A 25,425-nucleotide genomic window follows, 5' to 3' on the forward strand; every position below is an offset into this window, starting at 1 on the left:
CACTTTCTGAGAAAAATGTTGTATATACTTATTGATAAAAATCAAACCACCATCATAACTTTTAAGATGTAAAATGGTGTTGCCCAAAACATATTATAATGATAGGTCTGGTGATGAATGTTTAGAGGGGGTCTCATTGGGGGGTCCGATCCCGGATCCCGCTTATTGTTTTTTCAGATTCCTGTATCCCGCTTACACTATGTACGTAAGCAGTTTTCTTTTTTTTGTCATTTCCCGGGTCCCGCTAGACCTCATTTCCTGTTTTCAAAACACAATTATTTGACTTTCACATGTCACGCTTACAAAAAATCGGCAATCCCGCGTCACGCTTAGACCTCAATGAGACCCACTTTAGATAATTAATAGTCAGTGGAAATGTAAACTGTTTTTTACAATGTAAGTCATTAGGCTCCAGGTCATTATGGCTTGATTTTTTCCCCAGTTTTAAATCTTGACGATAGTTGTTTTTAATAAGTGGACATTATTTTTCTAATTCTCTTCACTGCTTTGTACTCATTATTCACAATACACATACAAACTTTGTTGTAAACTAACAAAGTTGTATGTAACAGAATTTTGAATGAGGTATGCATTGAATTATTATTCATGTTGTATATAAAACAATTGATGTTTCACAGTTGAATAAATCTAACAAGCTAAGAATTCAAAATGGAACTGCTGAAAAGGGTGCATCTCAAATAAAATTTTTGATTGATTGTTAAATTTTCATAAATGTATAAAAGAGCATCCCACATGGGGAACATTTATTTCTATATCTTGATTTACCTTTAGGTATTGAGTAATATTTATGTCACAAAAGCTGCTTTTAGAAATAAGAACTGTAAATATTTTCAGAAAAGTATACACAACTTCAAATTTTCTTTAAAGGCATCAGATTTGAAGTCCTTTTGGGATATTATTTATCAGTAAGATATCACCCTGAAAGTTCCATTTTGAAGACTTATTTTAAAAGCATGTGATTAGCATGTGTTTCTATAAAACAGAATCTGTAAGGAAAACGACAGAAAGTAGCAGTCCAACAAGCAGTGGTGGTGACGCCAGAAAGACGTCTAGTCAAACTGATACACCAAGTAGACAACCAAACGGTGACTTACAATCACCAGCCACTAGTCGTAAGTTAATTCCCTAGACAATGAAAAAATACCCTGTTAAAATTTTGACTAATTATGTCGAAAAATGTGGCTTATCCATGTTCTTTTCTCCAGTTAGTTTTACTTTGAAAACCCATGACAACTATACTTTACTTTGAAAACCCATGACAACATTTGAAATTGAATTTAGTTTTCTTATACTTATGTCTTTTCCTAACAGTTTACCTTGATACTAACTGATTAACAAATTGTTTAGAGCTAAATTTGATTGAGTTGAGTAAATATGTGCTTCATAGCTATTAAAGTTGCATTGGTTAATTTTTGATAATAAAACATGTACCTGACGATCTCCCTCTCTGTTTCACATAAAACAACTAGTTAATATCAAAGAAGAAAAAGAAAAAAATCCCCTGATTCTTAGTTTTAATTATTAAATTAAGAACCTAGTTACAATTTTTTTCATGACAATCATTATTCACTTTAAAGGCACGATTTGAAATAATAATAGGAATTAAGGTGGTACCTAACACTTTCACTAAAATCAATTTGGCTCGTTTAATTTTCATAAAATTTTGACAAAGTATTTACTTTGACCCTTTGACAAAAATGTAAAAATTTCAAAAATTTGAACCAACCATTTTATCAGAAAAATTACACTGGTTATATAGCAGTTTGACAAACACCAATATTGATCATTGAGAAGCTTAATATTCCCTTAACAACGCAACATAATTAAACGTTTAGCTGATTTTACAGAGCTATCTCCCTGTAGTGTTAGGTACCACCTTAAAGGCACGATTTGAAAAAATAATAGGAATTAAAGGAAATAAAATACAGTTTTGTATGACTTCAGTAATAAAAATTTTGAAAATCATTTTTACATATTTTTTTTAATATGTACATGTTTTATTTGAAGATTTACTGGTGTTTATAACATTAGGATTAACCAATGTTTTTACTGATACATCTTTAGCAACATTTATACTTACCCCTATTAACAATTGCAATGGAAGTTTCAGTTTCGAAGACCACATCAATTTTATTTATCCATCTAATTCTTCAAGAACTAAAATACATGTATCATTTTTTTACCTGATGATAAAAAAGAAGCCTTATGCCAATTGATTTGAACAGTTTTTTCTTTGCACATATCCATAAAAAGGTGATATACAGTTGAAAAAGGAAAAAATGATATAAGAAACATAGGGAAACCCTTGGATAAAATTGATGTGGTCTTGTCTGTTTTATGATCAGTCTATGTAAGGTACTAAATCAAATATGTATTGATAATTGATTTTATTACAACTTGTTGTATATTGAGTGTAAAAAAAAAGCTGAATGTTATTTGGTTACATTTTTTAATGTCTTTCACATGTTATTGCTATTTATTTACAGCAATAGATTTATGCTGGAGAATTAGAAATGACATATGGAAAATTTTTAATGAATTTATGTATAATTTTACCCCCCAAAAAAGTTCTCATTTTGTGTGTAAAATTTAACAGGTATATTAGACTGTATCAATATCAGTAGATGATACTATGATTGAATGCAATGAATATTTTTATTCCGTGTGTGCATATTGTTTTCAGTGAGAATCCCAACCCCTAAATAAATCAACAAACATGCCTATATATTAGAAAGAAGATTTGGTATGATTGCCAAAGAGACAACTCTCCACAAAGAGACCAAAATGACACAGAAAATAACAGTTATAGGTCACTGTACGGCCTTCAACAAAGAGCAATGCCCATACCGCATAGTCAGCTGTAAAAGGCCCCGATATGACAATGTAAAAGAATTCAAAATGTGAAAACTAATGTCCTAATTTATGTAAAATGCCTGTTAAAGAAATAATCATACAAAATTTTGAAAGAGATAATGTTTCCATTAACTAATTTTATTAAAGGATGTAATTTTTCCCTTAAGGTGGTACCCAACACTTTAACTAAAATTAATTTGGCTCGTTTAATTTTCTTGAAATTTTGATAAAGTATTTACTTTTAAAGTATATGAAATAAGATGAAGATCCCTTCTGAATGATTTAGGTAAAAGTTTTTTCAGAACAATAGAAGACTAAGAAACTGATAGATGGACTGATGAGCTAGAACATTAAAAACTAGATCTTTGGCTGATAAATCAAGAAAAAAAAGTCAGTTACAGAACTCTGTGAGGGTAAACATTCCCTGGTAAAGTTTTGAGATATAGTGTGAAATAATTTTGAGTATTTAATAGATGAATAATTGTCCAAACAGGTAATGTTTTCAAACATTTGTGTAAAGCTCAAATTGACAAAAGAGTTAAAATATTGTGTATATAAATATGATGAATGATTTTTTAACAGATGATGATGAAGATGATAGTTACAGCAGAGATAGTATGATGAATGGTGGCCACGAGAAATGTAAGTAACATATTCTAGTTTTACATGATTCAAAATGTACTTTTTGGTTTTATTGACAAAAAAATAGGTTATTTTTCCTTTTGAGATGTTATGTATTAATGCTGAAACACAAAATTGCTTAGGTGAAAACTGGTAAATCTATTACTGTGGATTCATTATTTTTCTTTGGATAACAATTTTCGTCGATTTCGTGGGTTCAGGTAAACCACAAAATTAAATGTTTAACAAAGGACAAATTTTCTATAGGCTTGTACAAAGACCTCGGCAAAACCATGAATTAAATACCCACGAATATACAAGTTTTCCTCATCACGAAAAATTTGTACCAACGAAAATAAATGAATCCTCAGAACTAGCATATAGTAAGCTGTTTCAGTTGAGCAGTAATATTTCTTATAATTTGATGTGATTTGAATTGACCTGAACAGATGAATTCTGAATGTACTGTTCTGAGAACATTAGAACCCAGAGGCACCTTTTATAAATATATGAATGGAATCTGCTGTAAAGGGTTACCAGGGTAATATGAATTCCTTACATTTTATACAAAGTTAAAGAAAATGAATTATCTTCTTGTAGCTATAGAAAGAGGATACACAGAGGAATCAATATCAGCTGATGACAGACGTAAAAAATTTCTCCGTCCACAAGGTCAAGGTCATTCTCTTGATGATAGTACCCAGGATGACAAATCTGTTGGACGAATGAAGTCTGCTGCCAGCGAATCACAGTTATCTTCCCATTCTGGTGGACAATCGTCACGCTTGACTGTACTAGGAGACAAGTTAATGGACACTGCTAAGGCTATTGGGGAGAAAGGAAATAAAAAGAGCAAAAATACATTCACAAACATCTTCAAGAAAAAGGGTAGGGATCTGTCCCCTGCAGAGTCTAAAAGAACAAGAAGTGTAGAATATGGCAGTCTTGATCGTAAGCAAGCCTCATCGTTTAGAAGAAGTCGAAATAAACACCGTGAATATCATGACCATGATACTAAAGTCCACACATTACCCACATCACAAACGATGGATTCAGTGGAAAGTGATAACGGACAGCCGTCACAAGGACCTGTAATAAACATTGAAGCTCCAAGAGGAATGATTCCCTATGAGTTTCAGGATGCCATGGGTAGAAGACAAAACTTAAATAGGGATTTTGGCGGTAGTGAAGGATCAGAACATTCTGACAGTGATTTTGCTGAACTTTCTGCAATGGCTGACATGATTGACGAGTACCAATACTCCATTAGGATATTCCCAGGTCAAGATCCAGCACAGGTGTTTGTAGGATGGGTGACACCTGGATTCCATTTTAATGAGAAAACATTTGAAACAAAGAAGATTAGACATGTTGTTGTTTCAGTTCTTGATGACGACTATAATTTAAAACAGAGGTAGGTAGTTTTACTGAGGTTTTGGTTGAATTGAGATTATTTAAGTAATTTTGAGAATTGATCATGAAAAAAAAATATATGGAGTGACTTTGACCTTAGGGCTTACCAATGAATAAAGATCCTGTTTAATTGCTCTATTATTATCACCATCACAATCATGTTCCAATTATGTAAACCTTTGTGAAATCATGGGTTTATATTTCATTGGGAAATCTGTATTTCATTGCAACCATTGTAATAACTCTAAATATCTTTATTTCTCAACAAACCAAAGTAAAAATGTAGCAAGCTACTAATTAAGAAAGCTTTAACAATCTAAAAATGCAATTTCTCATCAAAATTGATTGAAATTAAATTTCTATCAATCCTATATGATATTTTAGCTTAAGTAGAAAGAACTGTTACATGGTGTCTGCTGGTGACCTGCTTCAGAGGTATGGCAGCTCTTTACAGGAAGTGACATCAAAGAGGGCAACACCTGGTATCATAATTGGCTGCTGTATAGATATTTCTAGTGGCATGCTGAGCTTTAGCGTCAACGGCAAGGAGGTGGCCAACAAATTTGCAGTGGAACCCAACTCAAAGTTGTTCCCTGCTGTGATATGTGAACCTACAATAAAAGAAATGCTCCAGTTTGAACTGGGATTTACAAGGGTAAGTGGGACCAAATTGGAAAATACTGCCACTGTGTAACATTTACATATCTTTCTTCATATTTGTGGGGTGCTAGTTTTTATAAATTTGTTTCAAAAGTTGTAGAAAAGTAACAGGTTTTATATTTCATAATTGGACCCCAGCAGCGATATGAGTTGTATAATTGAATTTTGATGTATCCTTCCCCTATTATACACCTTATATGTGTTTGTTTTTCCATTCTATTTTTCTTGTAAAATAAAAATGTATTTTTGACATTTTTTTTACACAGACAATATTATTCAAAATTTAGTTTATTCTTTCCACATTTCAATGCAAAAAGTATAATTATTTGTTAGGTTTTGCAGCCTAGATTTAAAGTCTAAAGTGTATGTGATACAAGTTATTATAGAAACTTGTCACGCATACTGAAATAGATATCCTATGTTTATTTATTTTTTTATTTACTTGTAAAAAAATTTTCTTATAGGAAAATATAGAACACTGTTAAAGACTTTTTTAAACAAGAGTAAAATGTATACATGTAATTCTTCTTTCAGTTTGCACTGCCATTGTCAGCTGCAGTATTTAGAGGACCAAAACAGGCTGTGCCATCATGTCCACCAAGACTTGATGTCCAGACCCTGACTGATGGCTGCTGGTCCAGAGTCCCAGAACAGATGTTAAGCATACATTCACTTAAATTGTCTGGTATCAGAGGCTGGAGCATGCTTTGTGACCATCCAGGTAGGTCTTCAAGTTAAATCAGATTAAAAAAATCAAATAATATTTCAACAGTATTTACTTTTAAGATTTATATTTGAAAACATTCAAACATTCTAATGTTTAGAAGTTCCTAGACTGGGATTATTTCTAATAATTAATTGAGAATGAATGGGGATTGCAGGGCTGTAGCCAGGAATTTCCAGGGGGGGGGGGGGGGGAGGTATTTGGACTCTCAAACTCGACTTTAACAGTCACAATTCGAACAGAGAGTTGACTTTCACAGTGTTTATTTGTTTTCAAATACACTGGTTACGGGTATGGGAATGTGTCAAAGAGACAACAACCCGATCAAAGAGCAGAAAAAAGCCATAGGCCACCAATGGGTCTTATATTTTTTTCTGGAAATATTATTTATACCCTTTAAGAAAATGTAGAGACTACAGGGGATGTGCTTTTCTCCAATGATCCAAATTATTCTTGTTCTGTTTATGTAAAACAGACATATTTTCATTTGAGGCTGTTCCATGTCCATGTGTAATTTATAACAATGTCATACTTCTGTTATGTTGTGGCAGGGATGGAGATTTCAAATATTAACAAATATTCTCTAGAAGTCAGTAAATTTGTTTATATTTTAATATGACCTGTAGTTTTGTAGACAAGTTATATGTAAATAATATCATCTGTTTTAGAACAAATGAAGTGGCATTAATATTAATAACATCTAAATTTGTTTACAGTAAATATGATGGCTGTTTATATACCAGAGGAGGACAGATGCATGGATATCTTGGAATTGATAGAACAAAAAGATCTGTTAGAGTGAGTACATTAACACATTAGAATTAAAGGACCATGATAGTCTGTGGCTGCAAAAGTTTGGATAACATGAAATTGATTAAATATTTGAATTGTAAAAATCTTGAACTTTTTCCAGTAAACTTTGTTCTCGTACATTTAAATTAAACAAACTGAAAGGAATAGAAAACACTTGAAAAATACAGGAATTGAAACAAGCTCAATTATGCATTAGTTGTATAATTATTGGTGAAAAGGTCATTCTGATCTTGCTGTTGGTTTTCTTTGGGTACTAGTTATTGAAAAACCAATAGCAGTATATAATAGGTCACATTCTGTTAGTAAGGCAAACTGACTGTGCAAGGGCTGTATAGCCAGTCAAGATGACTAAAAACTTCCATTTGTTGAGTAAGGCTTATTGATTGGAAAAATTATTTTTACCATCATTTTTTTCAGGTTCCATGCCAAGACACTTGAATTGTACCAAGCTGTATGTTCCCATGGAAACCACAGAGTGGCCAATGCTCTAACACATCATGTGGATGAGAGGCTACTGATGTATTGTGTGCTCAGTGAAAGTAAGTCTCCCAATTAACCAAGATATGTTTTATAATCAAAGTTTAGTTAAGTCATTAATTGATTAAAGTATAGGCTGAATGTCTAATTATAGAAACTAGCACCTAGTTTAAAGAAATCCATATGAAAATAAGATGAATGCCAATAGCACTGCTCTCCATCAGACATCAAATGCCCTTTACAAAGAAAATGTAGTCATGGAAAGCACATGGTCACCTTGTAGTCCCAGGGTCACAACCTTCCCTTCTCTTTCATACCAATTTGTCATTGATAGCTATAGAAACTTGCAAATATGCCATAAGATATTTTCAAATGGCTTTTCTGAATAAACCTTCATGAAAAGTCATTGTCTTCATGGTAAACAACATGTCTAACTTTTCAATCATTTTTCATTATACCCCCGCTTTAAAAAAGGGGGGGTATACTGTTTTACCTCTGTCTGTCCGTCCGTCAGTCCGTCCGTCAGTCAGTCCGTCCCATGAAACTTTCGTCACATTTTTCTCAGGAACTACACATCCACCCTTTCTGTAATTTGGTATCAACATTTATATATGTCAGCCATACCGTGTGATGCGTTTTCAGATTCATCACTTGACAACTTCCTGTTTACCGAAAAAACTTGTATGATTTTACACATGATATTCAAGTTGAAAATTTTCGTCACATTTTTCTCAGGAACTACAATACAAGGATTTCTGAAATTTGGTTTCAGGATTTATATAAGTCAGCTATACCGTGTGATGCGTTTTCAGATTCATCACTCGACAACTTCCTGTTTACCGAACACTTGTATGATTTTACACATGATAACCAACTTGAAATTTTCGTCACATTTTTCTCAGGAACTACAATACAAGGATTTCTGAAATTTGGTTTCAGGATTTATATAAGTCAGCTATACGGTGTGATGCGTTTTCAGATTCATCACTCGACAACTTCCTGTTTACCGAACACTTGCATATTTTTACACTATTAATATTATCCACTTGCGGCGGGGGTATCATCAGTGAGCAGTAGCTCGCAGTTTCACTTGTTTTAATTTGCATCCAAATTTTGCTTTTGGTTATTGATGCTTTCTTAATTATTTGATATTTAAGAAATTATCAGTATACCTATAAATAAATGAGTATACAGTGTATATACAACTCATGCCAGTAAAAGATCAAAGTATATATACATTTGTGAAAAAAGACTAAATATTAATTCAATTTTTTTTTGCAGATATGTCAGGACCTATCAGAACTGGTTACCATAATTTACTGATAACTATGCATTTAGAATCACATGCTAGAGCAAGGTATGTTAGTGATATGTATATATATGGTCTAGTCAGCCCTAAACTGTGATACCTGCATGTAAAAAGTGTAATTTTATATAAATATAATGCAATGAATAATATAGAATAGATAAAGTACATGGAAAGGAAATCAGAAATCTCATCAGTATTGAAATAAATAGTTAAAATTTGATTTGCTGTACCTGCATAATATAAACTGAACTGGCTGTTTCTGTATTGACCCTAGTATAGATTTTTTAATTAGCTGCATTGGCCGTAAGCTCTTCAGGGTCTCTTGAATAATTCATCTAACCTCATATCTATACCAGGGCCAATACAGAGTTAGTTAGCCATTTGAATACACTATATTCTATTTTATCTTCTATCAGAACAAATTAAAAATTATAGCAAATATGTAGAGATTAAAACATAACATTACAGATTAATGAAATGGGGCAATTAGATACTTTAAAATTGTATGGGTTTTTTTGTTGCAGACTTCTGACACAGAATGAGTTTATTGTACCACTAACAAACACTACTAAGGATCTCAGATTGTATCGTAAAACAAGTATTGGACATGAAACTAAAATCAAAGATACCATACCTAATATGGACGACAGTGTATCTATCAGACCTCAACTAGCTATCTCAGAAAAGGAAATAGACACTAGGTAATTATTAATAATAAAGTTCTATAAGCAATTTTTGTAGTCTATCTTCATGATGTTTTAATTTGAAGCTTTTCGTCCACTTGTCCCAGTGATTAAGCTCAAAATGTTTGTATTGATTCACCATACATTTGACAATATTTATATATGCAGTGTATCATATTAATTTGAGATTTTTCAAGTCAAATGAAAAAAAATTAAAAAATCTTAATATGTTAATGATACTTCCAGTAATGACATTGTATTTATAGTGTATTACAGAAATGATTTGCTTATATGAGTTGGATTACATAGTCTTAGTTTATAGCCTTGAATAAAAGCATCTAGTAAAATATCATCTGTACTATGGAGAATATGAAACCAAAAACCTAAAAGTTGTAAACAAAATGATTTTTGAATTGTTTGAAAAATGAATTACATTTTGCTTGTTGTTGAAGACCATACATTTACCTATTGCTAAAATTCTATGGCATTTGGTCTCTTGTGTAGAGTTGTTTCATGGGCAATCATATGATATTGTCTTATTTTAATGAACATATTACTTTTAAGGGTAAAAACAGCTGGCAAAGATTCAACAGCACCATATTTCCCTGTGGAAACTCTGAAGACTTATGTTATGCAAAACTTGAGAGAGGCTGTTATCAAAGGAGCCGCCCACATCAGAGACCCAATAGGAGGCAGCAATGCTAATCTTTTTGTGTAAGTTATTTGATGCAATAGCAATATCAAAACATGGATGTTTTTTGGTCTTTTTTGGTTTGTTTGACAATCATACCACATTTTTTTTATTAAACTCAACTTGAAAAATAAACTATACATACCATATTTAGGATAGGGAATACAATGTATTAAATTTCCCCCGGGAATGATGGTAGGTTTCTGAATTACATGATTTGAAGTTGATGATTATTATGCATACCAATTAAAATAAGTAGAAACCAATGTGCTCAAATAACCATTGAAAGTAGCAAACATATCTTATTTGATATTTTGATTTAATGAGCCCTTATATGTATAGACATACCTTGTATGAAATTGTGAACGGAAATGGGGAATATGTCAAAGAGACAACAACCTGACCTAAGGAAATAACAGCCAAAGGTGGCAATGGATTCAATGCAGCGAGAAAATCATGGCCCCTAAATAAAAATGTGAAATAGTTCAGTGAAAATGGACGTCATACTAAACTATGTATATGTTTTAACCGCAAATATTTCAAACAGAAAAAAATATCAAATATCATCTTAATAGCAACAATGTAAACCAACATAGTAATAACTGATTAACTTTTATTGTTTTATTTTAGACCTTTACTAAAGGTTTGTGACAAACTTTTGGTGATGGGAAGATTCAGTGACGGAGATTTACTGAAGTTACTGATTCTTATCAATCCACAGGTGTTTGATGATAATAAAGAGTCGGGTTAGTAAATACATTAACTAGATTAAGACTAATGATTGATGGTAGAAAATCTTAGATGTGAAGTTAATGCTGTACCATTTTATTTATCTACTCTGTCACCCAATAACCTCAAGAAGATTTTTTTTTATTAGAAAGGTAAACATAAACATGTAACTACTTATGATTTATAAAAAGATAATGTTTAGAACATAGAAGTAATACACAATAGCTGAATGTATTTATTTATTTATTGTTGTGTTTCGTAGGTTCCAGAGTAGGACTTTTGCACATGAAACTTGAGGATGCAGTTAAACTAGAGGTAATTAGTTTTAATTAGTTTTATCAATTTTAAAAATCCACATTTTTTTATCATTTAGAATTTGATAGGGGATATTTCTTATATAAGAATTTTATATCATTGACTATCATTTTCTACGCATGTCCACTTCCCTTTTAGACAAGGTCTTGACAACATATATTATTGTATGAATTTAGAGGATTAATTTCACATGTGAAATATTGCATGATGTTTATTTGACTTGGAAATCACGATATTTCATTGAAACCAATAATATTTATTCCTTTATTTCTCATTGTTTTTATTATAGGTTTGTCACATCCTTCAGCATCTATGTGATATTCAGCTGAGACATAGAGTGGAGTCCATTACTGCATTCTCTGACAAATTTGTCTATGCTTGTCAACATGTAAGTATGGCTAACTTTAACGGTTGGGTTATGTTCATTGTTGAAGGTTGTGTGGAGAGCTATAGTTGTTTACATCTACGTCACTTGGTCTCTAGTAGATATTTGACATTTTGACAATCATACCACATTTTTTATTTTATTAGTAGGAAATAGTTAGATTTATCTATTTTGCCATATTTTAGCTATAACATGTTTGTTTATTGCATTTCAAAATGCCTCTGATGAAAATTATAATATATATGTAAAGCAGAATAGAAACATATCTTGTGATGTGCTGAAAGGGAGTCAGCTATTTTTGTCTTCTATTATTTTGGTGAAGTTCTAATGCAACCAACAAAATTTGAAGTCCGAGCTATGGTATGGTTTTCTATTTCAGGACCAAAAGAAAAGGTACAACGATATCAAACAAGCTGACCTTCCATCATCTGTAACGGCTAGAATGACAAGAGAATTTAGATGCCCACCACATGAACAGGTCTGTAAAATTGCTTTATTCTGGAAGTGTTATTGTTGTTGTTCCATTTCTGAAATGTTTGAGCAGTTTGCTTTTTGAAATTTTTAAGTTGTTGTTTTATTCTTGAAATATTTTTAAAAGGTTGTTGTTTTATTCCGGACATGTGTAAGTTATTGTTTTATTGTCTCGCCTTGACAGAGTCAAAAAGCAAGACATAGGTATGCTGATTCTGGCGTCAGCGACGTCAACAATGTATTAGTTTGTCTAGTTTAGGGTGAACCACAAGTGGTAGGTCAATCATATTTGGTATGCAGTTGTATAAGCATTGGCACATCTCAATTCCATGGAGATTATTTGGCCCTGCCCCCTCAGTCATGGTCTATTGACTTGGAAACTGCTTATTTTACATATATTAGTTTGTGATTAGGTCAGTTGAAGGGGAACCATTAGTGGTAGGTCAACGATATTCAGTATGCAGTTGTATAAACATTGGCATATCTCATTTCCATAGAGATAATTTGGCTCCCTCTCTTAGTCATTGTCTATTGACTTTGAAAATTTTTCTAAGTTATCAAGTATTAGTTTGTGATATGGTCAGTTCAAGGGGAAGCATTAGTGGTAGGCCAATGTTAATTGGTATTCAGTTGTATAAGCATTTGAACATCTCATTTCCATGGAGAATATTTGGCCTTGCCCCTCAGTCACAGTCTAATGACTTTGAAACTGATCTTAGTTTATATGTATTAGTTTGTGATTAGATCAGTTTAAGATGAACTGCTAATGTTAAGTCAATGATATTTGGTATGCAAATTTATTGGCATTTGCAGGTATTGTTTCCATGGAGATTATATATTCCCATCTCTCTTCATAGTTCATTGGCATTGATAGTTCTACATAGTTTACAATTTTATGTTTGTATTTAGGTTTGGGAACGACTAACAGTAAGTCAATGGTATTTGGTATGCAGTTGTATAAGCATTGGCACATCTCATTTACATGGAGATTGTTCAGCCATGTAAGTCATGGTTTATTGACTTTGAATATTTGCATAACTTGTGTTAGATGTTAAAGTATTGCTATTACAAAAAGACGAGACATGTCTCTGTGATAACAGTTTATACTTCTCATGTTTAAGGATTATTAAAAATCCAGATATATAATAATTTGATTATATTTTCTGCTGCAGATGAGGAATCTTCTGATTTTCAAATCAGCAGAAGAAGATGAGAATGGTCTGCCATGTCCATGTGGGTTATCCATCAGAGATATGCTATGGAATTTCCATAGTCAGATACTGACACATTGCTCCATGCCAACACAACCAGAACAAGAGGACAAACCAACAGAGACTGAAGCCAAAGAGGAACCAGTCAACACACCAACAATGGGGGAGAAACTCATGCAGTTAGTGTTGAAAAAGAAGGAAGAGGAGAATACTCTCGCCAAAGAGCCAGAGGAGAACAAAATAGGTACGGATTGTGTGTATGGACACATTTATATGTTCACCTTGCTGTATTAATTAGTTGTTATTTGAATGAAACAAGGAAAGACTGACAATGCCAACGGAAAATATAAGCAAGGTACAAACAAAAGAATAAAAAGACCAACAGTGATGTCTAAGAATGAACATAGAAAGGTTGACTCTCAACTTAAAACTAGGAATTAAAAAAGGATCTACCGAAGGAAGTTTCAAAATCAATATATAAAAACCAAACTTGCATTTCTGTTATATATTATTTGAGTTTTGTGGTGTAATGTAAATAAATATGAGTTTTATGGTATAATGCATTTTTTTTTATTTGTACAGACACCATCCAAAAACTGATACAGAAAACTATGATAACCTGGGCCCAAGAGGACTTTATTGTGAACCAGGATCTAGTCAGAGAAATGTTCAGCTTATTGTACAGACAGTATAATGGTATTGGTGAGGTAGGTGTTAGTACTTGATGTGTTTATTGTTATTTTGATTGAGGTCAGTAACTATAGAAACAATATTATCTGGACTTGCTGCAAAGTTTTGTATGAGTATGATTTCCTTGGTGCGTTTTCAACAAGTTGTGAAGTTATCCTTTTCTGTTACTAACAATACCTAGATTCTTCTTTGGCTGTAGCATACTCGTTAACCATGAATTGGAAATTGTCTTTACAATGATCAGTGATACCTAAGCCTAAGGGTATATAAACAAACAATTTTTATACGACCGCAAAAATTTTAATTTTTTGGTCGTATATTGCTATCACGTTGGTGTCGTCGTCGTCGTCGTTGTCCGAATACTTTTAGTTTTTGCACTCTAACTTTAGTAAAAGTGAATAGAAATCAATGAAATTTTAACACAAGGTTTATGACCACAAAAGGAAGGTTGGGATTGATTTTGGGAGTTTTGGTCCCAACATTTTAGGAATTAGGGGCCAAAAAGGGCCCAAATAAGCATTTTCTTGGTTTTCGCACTATAACTTTAGTTTAAGTGAATAGAAATCTATGAAATTTTGACACAAGGTTTATGACCACAAAAAGAAGGTTGGGATTGATTTTGGGAGTTTTGGTTCCAACAGTTTAGGAATTAAGGGCCAAAAAAGGGCCCAAATAAGCATTATTCTTGGTTTTCGCACAATAACTTTAGTATAAGTAAATAGAAATCAATGAAATTTTAACACAAGGTTTATGACCATAAAAGGAAGGTTGGGTTTAATTTTGGGAGTTTTGGTCCTAACAGTTTAGGAATAAGGGGCCCAAAGGGTCCAAAATTGAACTTTGTGTGATTTCATCAAAAATTGAATAATTGGGGTTCTTTGATATGCCGAATCTAACTATGTATGTAGATTCTTAATTTTTGGTCCCGTTTTCAAATTGGTCTACATTAAGGTCCAAAGGGTCCAAAATTAAACTTAGTTTGATTTTAACAAAAATTGAATCCTTGGGGTTCTTTGATATGCTGAATTTAAAAATGTACTTAGATTTTTAATTATTGGCCTAGTTTTCAAGTTGGTCCAAATGGGGGTCCAAAATTAAACTTTGTTTGATTTCATCAAAAATTGAATAAATGGGTTCTTTGATATGCCAAATCTAACTGTGTATGTAGATTCTTAATTTTTGGTCCAGTTTTCAAATTGGTCTACATTAAGGTCCAAAGGGTCCAAAATTAAACTAAGTTTGATTTTAACAAAAATTAAATTCTTGGGCTTATTTGATATGCTTTATCTAAATATGTACTTTGATTTTTGATTATGAGCCCAGTTTTCAAGTTTGTCCAAATCAGGATTCCATATCAAGTATTGTGCAATAGCAAGAAATTTTCAATTGCACAGTATTGCACAATAGCAAGAAATATCTAATTGCACAATATTGTGCAATAGCAATTAATTTTCAATTGGAGTTATCTTTCTTTGTATAGAATAGTAGTTGATAATATATGTTGGAAATTTGCCAGACATGACTATGATGTCATTTTCTATTTTTATTTGCCAATAACTTTATGTAAATAACTTCATTGGAAATTTGCCAATATAAAATGTTGCTGATGAAGCTTTTTTTCCTTATCTTATCTAAAATGTTTTTAGATAATGTATGTTGGACATTTGCCAGACATGACTATGATGTCATTTTCTATTTTTATTTGCCAATAACTTTATGTAAATAACTTCATTGGAAATTTGCCAATATAAATTTTGCTGATGAAGTTTTTTTTTATTGTTTTATACAATAAACAATGTATATTCACTTTTACTACCAACCAATCTTTACCATTCAGTGATAACAAGCACTTTATTTTACATTTTAATATTTTATGATGTATTTAAAAGAGTATTTATTGTTGCAAACTCCATTAGAAATTTGAATTGATATCAGTTTTGGAAAAAGGGAAACGGGGATGTGAAAAAAAAATGGGGGGGGGGGGGGGGTTAAATTTTTCTCATTTCAGATTTCATAAATAAAAAGAAAATTTCTTCAAACATTTTTTTGAGAGGATTAATATTCAACAGCATAGTGAATTGCTCAAAGGCAAAAAAAAACTTTTAAGTTCATTAGACCACATTCATTCTGTGTCAGAAACCTATGCTGTGTCAACTATTTAATTTTAGATTTAAAAAGTTTGAAGAAGAAATCTTTAATTGATTTGTAAAATCTTGACATTTGTTTTGTGTAAAAAAAAACCATGTAATGTCAAAAATTTTATCACAATCCAAATTCAGACCTGTATCATGCTTGAATGATTTGTCCATACTTGCCCCAACTGTTCAGGGTTCGACCTCTGCGGTCGTATAAAGCTGTGCCCTGCGGAGCACCTGGTTATCATGATACATTGATCTTTCTATCTCTGAGGCCTAAAACACTTTAAGAAAATCACAGCTAGAGTGCTGAAGACTTGATTAAAATAAAAGATGGTTTCTTTTATGAAGTTAAAGACCCCGTTTGAAACTCAAGTTCAATTTTTATGCCCCACCTATGATAGTAGTCAAGTATGGTCAAGGTAGTTTTTGATGAAGTTGAAGTCCAATCAACTTGAAACTTAGTACACATGTTCCCTGTGATATGATCTTTCTAATTTTAATGCCAAATTAAAGTATTGACCCCAATTTCACGGTCCACTGCGAGTGGGGCATCTGTGTACTATGGACACATTCTTGTTAAAACCTCAAATCATGTTTCTTGACATTTGACATTTCAGCTTCTATCCGCTCTAGAGAAAGCCTATGTTATAAGTAATGCCAGTAAAGACGACATCAATATATTACTGAGAGCTTTGGGGAATATAAGATCTCTGTTACTAGTACAGGCTGATAGAGACGAAGAGGAACTGATGAAAAATAGTCTCAAGTATGTTTATTCACCATGGAATCTTAATATGCATTTATATTTTGATCAAGTGTTTAAATAAGCTTTTATGAAAATACTTAAGTCACTTAGCAGAATTTTTCAAACTGTTATAATTTGTAAGGATTATCTGCATTAAGTTAGATATAGGAAGTTGTGGTATGAGTGCCAATGAGACAACTCTCCATCCAAATAACCCATTTCATTGAAAAATTGCAATTATTATTTTTCTGATCTGAAAGTTAACAATGATGAGAATTGCTTAAAACTAGGTTCACATTTTTACCTCCTTTTGGGAGAATTATTTCAAAAAGATTAATGGTAGATAAGATAACATTTATTTCAAAAAGATTAATGGTAGATAAGATAAGATTTATTTCAAATTCATATATAGGGATCAGATTTTCGAAATGTAAATCAAAATTAAAATAAAAATCATGACGTTTCCAAGGACCTCTATCTATAAAATCTTTTAAATGATTGAAAAATGTAATGTCAGCCATGTAGTTGTGAGAAGAAATAAAGAACTGAAGAAGGCCAATGGCCGAAACATCTTAAAAAATTGGTTTATTGATACAATTATAAAATTAAAATCTTATCTGTTATGGAAATTCAAATTTCAGAGAGTTAATGGACAACAAAGTATTCTTCCAGCATCCAGATTTGATGAGAGCATTATGTGTGCATGAAACAGTCATGCAATTAATGGTGAACACTTTAAATAAAGCACAACAACAACAACAATCCACAACTTCAGGCATGCCAGAGGCTAGTCAGGGAAGGAGAAGTTCTGTTGCTAGGAGGGGATCCTTTCAACAACAACAGGGGAGACGACCCTCTTTCACGCTCCAACAAGTGGAACAGACTAAGGTATGGTTACCATAGTTACATTCTTTCATCTTTATTATCATATTTAGCTACATCAGTTCACAGCAGGTTTGTAGCAAGCTATTAGGAAAAGTTCTGATATGATTTCTACCATAGTTTCTTTATTGATTAAATTACCCATTTTCAAACTGACAGTGAAAAATAATATAGCAGTCAGAAATTTTAACAGGGTTTTGCTTTATCAGTGATTCTGAAATCTAGGGTCTTCTACAAATCATTTTTTGGTCCAAATGCTTGAAATGCAAATAGGCAATTATGTTTGGTATGAAGGTATGATAAACAGTTGAGGTACCATAATCCCTGTGATATATCTTTTAAGATACTGGTTGTCCGTGAGGGCACAAAGCACTCAGTGTCTTATGTTACAGTATTGACGTTATTCAAATGATACATTATGTCTACAAATTTCTAGTTCTTGTTTTAAAACTATTACCTCTGGGTACCTTTGACCCTTTTAGCTGTTCTGTGTAGGTCTTTTGGGTTTTGTTTGCTATCAAACATTTTTTATTTTCTGGTGAAGATTATTTTTTTTAGAAACTATAGTTGTGAAATACAGAAATCATATCAAGTAGATTTTTTATTTTTATTGCCTTTTTGTAGAAATCATTAGATAACACCTTTACTTAATGGTATTTAATTAATGCACCCATAAAGCATATCAAATGCTTGTGTCATAACCCTTTTTATTGCCTTTGGAAAAACAAACCATTAGTATAAAATCATATGAGAACTTCTTTTTTTTATTAACAAATTCAGATGTGCATCAACTATTTGAAAAAAGACAGAAATATAAGTTCTATCAAAATAATTAAGAAGAAATAAAATTACTTAATTAAAATGCTTGAATGTTCTTAAATAGAATATTTGCATTTGAGATAAAGAAGAAATTAAGTCACAAAACAATGTATATTTAACTGTTATAGCTTTCTGCATGCCTGCATTTTATTATAAATGCAAATTAGCTGAGTACTGAGTAATTATGTAAGCTAAAACATATACACAAACAAAACTTATAGTAGTTAGATCAGAATTTATAAATTTTGCACCAAATGCATGAGCATATATACAGTATGAAAATATCATTAATTCACTAACACAACTAGTAAAGGCATTGATAATATAATATAGTGCCGTGAATCACCGTGATAGTATAAAAAAAAATCTTAAAACATTTGAGGAAATTGCAATGGAAACAGCTAATGACTTTGGCATTCAAATTTCGTTGAATCACTAACAATTATGAGCTGAGGATATTACCATGCTAATACAATACAATTTACAAAACCAATGGGCAAAACAATATTTTCAAGTTGCAGGTTGATTTCTAATTTTTAAACTGATCAATTGTTATAGCTGGTTTTGTAATGATAGGATGTTGGTATAAAGACGTTGCAGTGTGATGAAAATATTCTTTCCACCCAATTCAATTTATTGACTCTCTGTTTCATAAAAAGCTTGGAATAATTGATTTCCTAGTTAGCATGTAATTTTAATACAACCTCACTGCTATGTAAAAAAAAAACGTCAACTTTTCATAAATTTAATGATAACAAAATATTTGGTAACAGCAAAACATTAGTATTTATTTCTAGAATTTCCATAGAATTTTTCAAATGTTTTAAGATTTTTTAAAAGTAATAACAGTCAATAAACACAAGCTTTTACATCCAGCCTTAGCTTAAAGCAAATAAGCACAGGAAATTACTTTTGTTTTCTTTGCACTGAAGCTTACAATTAAGGAACTGAAGAAAACCTGGGTAAGTTTAAGTACCTTTCTATCTAAGAATCAAGCAGACGATTAAAACAAAAGGTTAAGGTTAAAAATCCTTAGAATAATTATTTTTTATCATCACTTGTTTTTGGGATATGAAAAAAAAAATCTTTGATTTGTGCTGTGTTAATGGATTTATATAGAATGCGCTATAAAAAAAAATCATTTCAAGGGAGATAAACCTTATATTTTGTAATGCAAGATGTTGAATATTAAAATAATATAAAATCTGATCTGTGTCGAAGATGTATTGTATATTTTTTATTCTGCCTGATTCTCAAATGGACAACTACTTAAAAGTTATTCGTGAACACATTCCTGTTGATGTTTTTATTTAATTTTTCGTGGCCCAGTTTTAGTTTTTACTGTAAAATCTGTTCTATATTTTATTATTTTAAATTTATTTTATATTCTTATTTGAAAATTATTGCTATGGCTGGAGAAGAAAAGTTCTTTTTCAAAGCCCTGACAAAACAGTTTTAAGTGTTAGAATGGAAAAAAAATCTGGTATATGTTTTTAAAAAGGCGGACTTATACACAAATTTCTGATCAGCCTATCATGCATGTTGTTTACTAGCACCTCCCAGTTATGTAAATTAGTGATTTCCTTAGAATCCTATCAACTGTTGTATAATATTGATATAGGGGTGCGAATGTCACCTCTTTACAATGGGCTGCATCATTCCAAGTAGATATAGTTTGTTGTAACTAGTCAATTCTCAAAAAAACAATATTTGTTGTTGAAAATTGATAGATAATCACCAATTACTTGTTCCATCTGACAGGATTCCATACCATAAATTTTCGTTTCAGTTCTTTAACATAACTTTTAAATTTCAAAACTTAAAGATGACCTTTCTCTATATTTTTGAATCCATTTGTTATATTATTGGATGATCATAAAGTTTAACGAGATCCATGTTACTGAAACAGAAAAATGTTTTTAACAGTCATTGATTTTCACAGTAGTTTTAGAAAACCTTATAATGCCAAACTTTGTTTGACAAATATGATCTTTCATACATGTTAAAAGAACAACAACACTTTTGCAATTCATATTTCAAGAATTTACGATTCATCCAACTGAATTTACAATTTCTGTCTTAAATTTTAGATAAATTTCCGATATTTTAGTTGAAAATGTATTAATTTAGATAACTCCCAAGTGAAAATTGATAAATACTGTTATGATTGGCACATTCATGATATGTTGTAAGAGAGGATATTTCTCCCATAATTTTATAGTTTTTTCTATTTAGAAGAATGAATGAAAAGCTATAATGACTATAACAGAGTGAATTAGAATTATATGTTTAACTGGAAAAACTAATTTAATGATAAATTTTATTATAGGATGCAGCAGCAGAAATGGTAGTAATGTGCTGCAGATTCTTGTGTTATTTCTGTCGTACAAGTCGTCAGAATCAGAGAGCCATGTTTGAACATCTCAGCTACTTACTGGAGAACAGCAGCATGTTACTGGGTAAATATCTTTACACACTTGATAAACAAAACCATTTTTATTCCTTGCATGAAGCGAAATGAATTTGTTACACTAAACAGTGAGTGAATAGAATCATTCATTGAATCATGTTATATAAAAGTTTGACAATTTTCTTGCCAAAATATAAATTTACGGACCTTTCAAATTTAAGGTCATCAATGCATTGAAACAGTTTCCATGTTTCTTTTCGTAGGGGGATTTGTGAAGTTTGAATGGAACTTGATGTCTTTTTTCAAGTGTTAATAATTATAAAAATCAAACTGTTTTTCAGCTCGTCCTTCACTTAGAGGATCATGTCCACTGGATGTGGCTTACTCTTCATTAATGGACAATAATGAACTGGCCCTGGCCCTAAGGGAGACAAACTTAGAGAGGATAGCAATGTATCTATCTAGATGTGGGGTACAGAGCAATGCTGAGCTGTTAGAGAAAGGTTACCCTGACATTGGTTGGGATCCAGTAGAAGGAGAGAGATTCCTCGATTTTCTTAGATTCTGTGTATGGGTCAATGGTAAGAAGAATATAAAAATAATTCTGTTGATTACCGGTACTGTAAATTCAGAAATTATTGCGATGTTTTATTATTGTGAGAAATGTGACAGGATTATAATCGCAATAATTTAAACTCGATTTCAATTTTTTTTTTATATGAATTTAATAGGATTTTTCTCACATGCAAAAAATGAAATTGTGTTTTAGTCTAAAACGACAAAATCGCAATAATAAATGCACACAATAATTTCTGAATTACAGTAGTTAATTTCTATGTTTGAGCAGTCAACGTTTTTTTATGATTCATTATGTAAACAGAGACTGTACACGTCAACAATAGATTGCATAATCATATCATACTATTTGTTATAAAAATCTTCAGATTACAAACACCTCACAATGTAACTCTTTGAGACAAATATGAAATATGTGTCAGTGCCAGTAGAAAATGAATAACAGGCCTTAGGTTTGATCGTTTGATGTTTAAAAAAACATATTATTGACCAAAAATAAATGGGTCTATCACCCTTCTTGATCTTTCTTAAGAAAATTCCTTTGTCAATTCAGTCATATTTGTTTTCTAATATCAGGTGAAAGTGTGGAAGAAAATGCCAACCTTGTCGTAAGACTTCTGATCCGTAGACCAGAATGTCTGGGCCCTGCCTTAAGAGGTGAAGGAGGTGGTCTTTTCAAAGCAGTCAAAGATGGAATTAAAATGTCTCAACAGATAATTACAGCAAGGGATGGTAACTCTGCTCACTTCCTATCAGCCATGATGGACGATGACTCTGATGGTAGAATCTTGTACCAAAGGTATACAATATAATTTGGCTTGAATTTTCTAGATCTGACAAAAATAAACTCTTAAGTCGATATACATTTCATAGGTTTTTATTGAAGAAAGAATACATCTTATTGAAAAAAAAATGTGAAGTTACAAATTTTATCTCAGCTGTAAAAACTAACAATGACAGAAATACTATTTATCTGTCACAAATCTAGACTACAAATTGTCTTTTGAAGCAACATAACCAGATATACTACAAAGTGTTATTCTACAGACAGAATATTGACAATTTTACATTGAGCTTGTAACTATCATCATTTAACCTTTTTCTTTTTCAGTAAATACGATTTCAACACCTTACCACCTGAAGATGATGAAGACTACATAGACATGGGAGGAGCCATCATGAACTTTTATGCTGGGCTTGTGGACCTTCTAGGAAGATGTGCCCCTGATGCAGAGACCATTAAATCTGGACGAAGTGACTCCATTAGGGCTAGAGCTATACTGAGAAGTTTAGTCTCCATGGAAGACTTAGAAAAAGTTCTAGGATTGAGCTTCATCTTGCCAGCTGGACCTACTATGTCTGCTGATAGTATGTGTTGTGTATTTGCAGTAGAATGTCATTTTGACAGATTGTCTTGAAGAAAGAATTTATTTTATTTTTTATAATCAGAAAAGTATATTTCCTTGCTCGCTAAGTTTTCATTTATCTAAGTATTTATTGCAAGTTGAATTATGGAAACTCATGAAAAAAAGATAGTATAGATGTTTCTGAACATTTTAATTAATGATTTCATGTAAAAGTAAATAATATTACAGTGCTATATTGCAAATGAAGTAATTTGGTGAAAGAATTTTTTTTTTTTAGAAATACAACAGTTTGACTGCTAACTGAGGACTTTTAAATATATTTACAAAAAGATATTTGTTTGATATTTTCTGAAAAATATAATGATTTATGTTTTTTTCAGCGGAAAGCCAAGAAGGAGATGAAGGTGGAGCTCCAGAGTCAGACATGCCCCCAGGTCTAAACCCGGTCCACAAATCCTCTATCATGTTATTCCTGGAGAGAGTTTATGGTCTCCCTGACCAGGAAACTTTCTTCAGGATTCTAGAAGAGGGTATTCTCCCTGACCTGAGGGCTGCTACAACTCTGGACACAGTAAGTAAAGTAGGTAGTCTTTAAATTCTAAGCCTGAGCCGAGTGATCCTTTGATCCTTTTAAGTTCATTTCCAGACCAAGTAAGTGTTAGAATTCAAACTTGTACAGCAACCAACCTCACACATTCTTCTATTCATATTTGAAGGTTCTTTGAAAATGTTCATTAACACAGAAAAATATTTTTTTGTTTTAACCAATTAGTGGATGCTGACATTACAAGTTATTTGATGTGTAAAAGTACTTAAAATTTGTGGACTTTTGGATGTTACTGAACCAACGAAAAGACATTTTGCAAAAATGTTTTTATTTCCTGCAATCGCAGATAAATGAACAATTCCTGTATTGTTTTCATGCATTTTGAATTCAGGGTTTCTAACATTAAACATAGCAAAATAATTTAAAAGAATGTTAATAAAAAATGGTACACCACAAATAAAAGATCTTTTACATTTTAACCCATTTGAACTGAACTGATATGCAATTGTAAATTAAAATGACCATTTACCACACATTTGTTTTCCTTCATACATTCCTTTTTTACCTGTAATGATAACACACGTGTACTATAATTGTAATTGTATTTGAGGTTAATTTTAAGTTCATTGACAATTGAAGACTCAAACTTGCATGGCAGTCTGATTTAACTTTAACTCCATCAATCTTTTTCATTTATTGACCAGTTGTTTTGCATTTTATTCATATGAAAAATAATTATTCAACAACAGCATGAAATAAGTTGCCATTTTATTTAACTTAGGCTGTAAATGATCTTAATTTCATATTTTTGTGTCGACATTTTTATACAAATTTACCTTTCACATTTTATTACATATTTATCTATCATTTTTGATAAAACTAAATATATTGTCATTTCTGTGCTCAGCCATGTTCATTGATTTGTTAAATAAGATTTCATCTTCTAAGGTGTACAAAGTGTATAATTAAATTTTTTTATTTAAAAAAATGCTCCTTGTTAACTTTGGGAAATAATTGAGGGTTAAAATTCTTGCAATGTCCTTTTAAAAAAAATACCAATGTACATGATGTTTTATATAAACCTTTTCAGGCCTCAGCATCAGAAAGTGATTTTGCCTTAGCTCTAAATCGTTACATCGGAGGTTCAGTTTTACCACTGTTGACCAGACATAGTCACTTCTTTGAGAATGCTGACCATGCTTCAACACTATTGGACTCTACACTAAACACTGTGTACAGACTGTCAAAGTGCAGATCACTGACAAAAGGTCAGAGAGAGGCTGTCTCAGACTTCCTCGTTTCATTTACAAAGTAAGTTCTCATTAGGTCTGTAGGATCTTAACTTATAAAAAAAAGTTTAAGTACTGACTGTTTGAATATATGGCATGCATTTCTTTTTGATTTAATACAAAAGATTTAATCTTATAATTTCTGAAATAGAAGTATCATTTTTACATAATAAAGTATTCTTATTAGAATCATTAATCCATTATTGTTAATCAGTCAAGAAAATAAGGCTTTTTTTTGCTTTAGTAATTACTGTAAACCAACTTATTTTCGTGGATACTTTATTTCGTGTTTAGCCCTTTCTATATCATTTTGCGATTTTAAAATAAACTTGATGTAGTTAAATAAAGAAAGATCCAAGTTTTGCATATTTGCGAAAGTCGCGAAAATAAATCGCTCGCAAAATTTAGTTGGTTTACAGTACTAATTTATTAATAGACCAAATGACATTTAAAAGATATGAAGACTACTAAAACTATCTGTAAAAGTCCAATTTAAAACTTTTGGTCCAGGAAAGACTAAATAATTTGGCCAAATGACCATTAAAAATCTTAAATCTTGGAAGTATCCCCAATGACAAAAATACTT

At 31.6% G+C, this 25,425-nt stretch overlaps 1 protein-coding gene across 10 annotated transcripts in view; it reads left to right on the forward strand.

Annotated features, from left to right (window-relative positions):
* Positions 1-25,425, forward strand: part of LOC143069384 (ryanodine receptor-like) — a 141,115-nt gene that overhangs the window by 47,252 nt on the left and 68,438 nt on the right. For 5 of the 10 annotated variants that reach the window (XM_076243993.1, XM_076243990.1, XM_076243994.1 and 2 more), the window contains 25 exons: positions 1,005-1,133; positions 3,457-3,516; positions 4,096-4,909; positions 5,293-5,563; positions 6,103-6,289; positions 7,009-7,090; positions 7,523-7,644; positions 8,864-8,939; positions 9,416-9,592; positions 10,139-10,288; positions 10,896-11,011; positions 11,257-11,309; positions 11,599-11,697; positions 12,074-12,172; positions 13,338-13,620; positions 13,959-14,083; positions 16,822-16,970; positions 17,591-17,837; positions 19,583-19,612; positions 20,980-21,109; positions 21,402-21,641; positions 22,213-22,435; positions 22,748-23,004; positions 23,384-23,574; positions 24,641-24,861. In XM_076243993.1, the coding sequence (XP_076100108.1) occupies positions 1,005-1,133; positions 3,457-3,516; positions 4,096-4,909; positions 5,293-5,563; positions 6,103-6,289; positions 7,009-7,090; positions 7,523-7,644; positions 8,864-8,939; positions 9,416-9,592; positions 10,139-10,288; positions 10,896-11,011; positions 11,257-11,309; positions 11,599-11,697; positions 12,074-12,172; positions 13,338-13,620; positions 13,959-14,083; positions 16,822-16,970; positions 17,591-17,837; positions 19,583-19,612; positions 20,980-21,109; positions 21,402-21,641; positions 22,213-22,435; positions 22,748-23,004; positions 23,384-23,574; positions 24,641-24,861 (4,531 nt within the window). Of the gene's footprint in view, positions 1-1,004; positions 1,134-3,456; positions 3,517-4,095; positions 4,910-5,292; positions 5,564-6,102; positions 6,290-7,008; positions 7,091-7,522; positions 7,645-8,863; positions 8,940-9,415; positions 9,593-10,138; positions 10,289-10,895; positions 11,012-11,256; positions 11,310-11,598; positions 11,698-12,073; positions 12,173-13,337; positions 13,621-13,958; positions 14,084-16,821; positions 16,971-17,590; positions 17,838-19,582; positions 19,613-20,979; positions 21,110-21,401; positions 21,642-22,212; positions 22,436-22,747; positions 23,005-23,383; positions 23,584-24,640; positions 24,862-25,425 lie in introns of all 10 variants that reach the window. The other 5 variants (XM_076243985.1, XM_076243986.1, XM_076243988.1 and 2 more) reach the window with 2 other exon arrangements.

The sequence above is a fragment of the Mytilus galloprovincialis genome, chromosome 3, assembly GCF_965363235.1.
Source record: "Mytilus galloprovincialis chromosome 3, xbMytGall1.hap1.1, whole genome shotgun sequence".
Classification (NCBI taxonomy): Eukaryota; Metazoa; Mollusca; class Bivalvia; order Mytilida; family Mytilidae; genus Mytilus; species Mytilus galloprovincialis.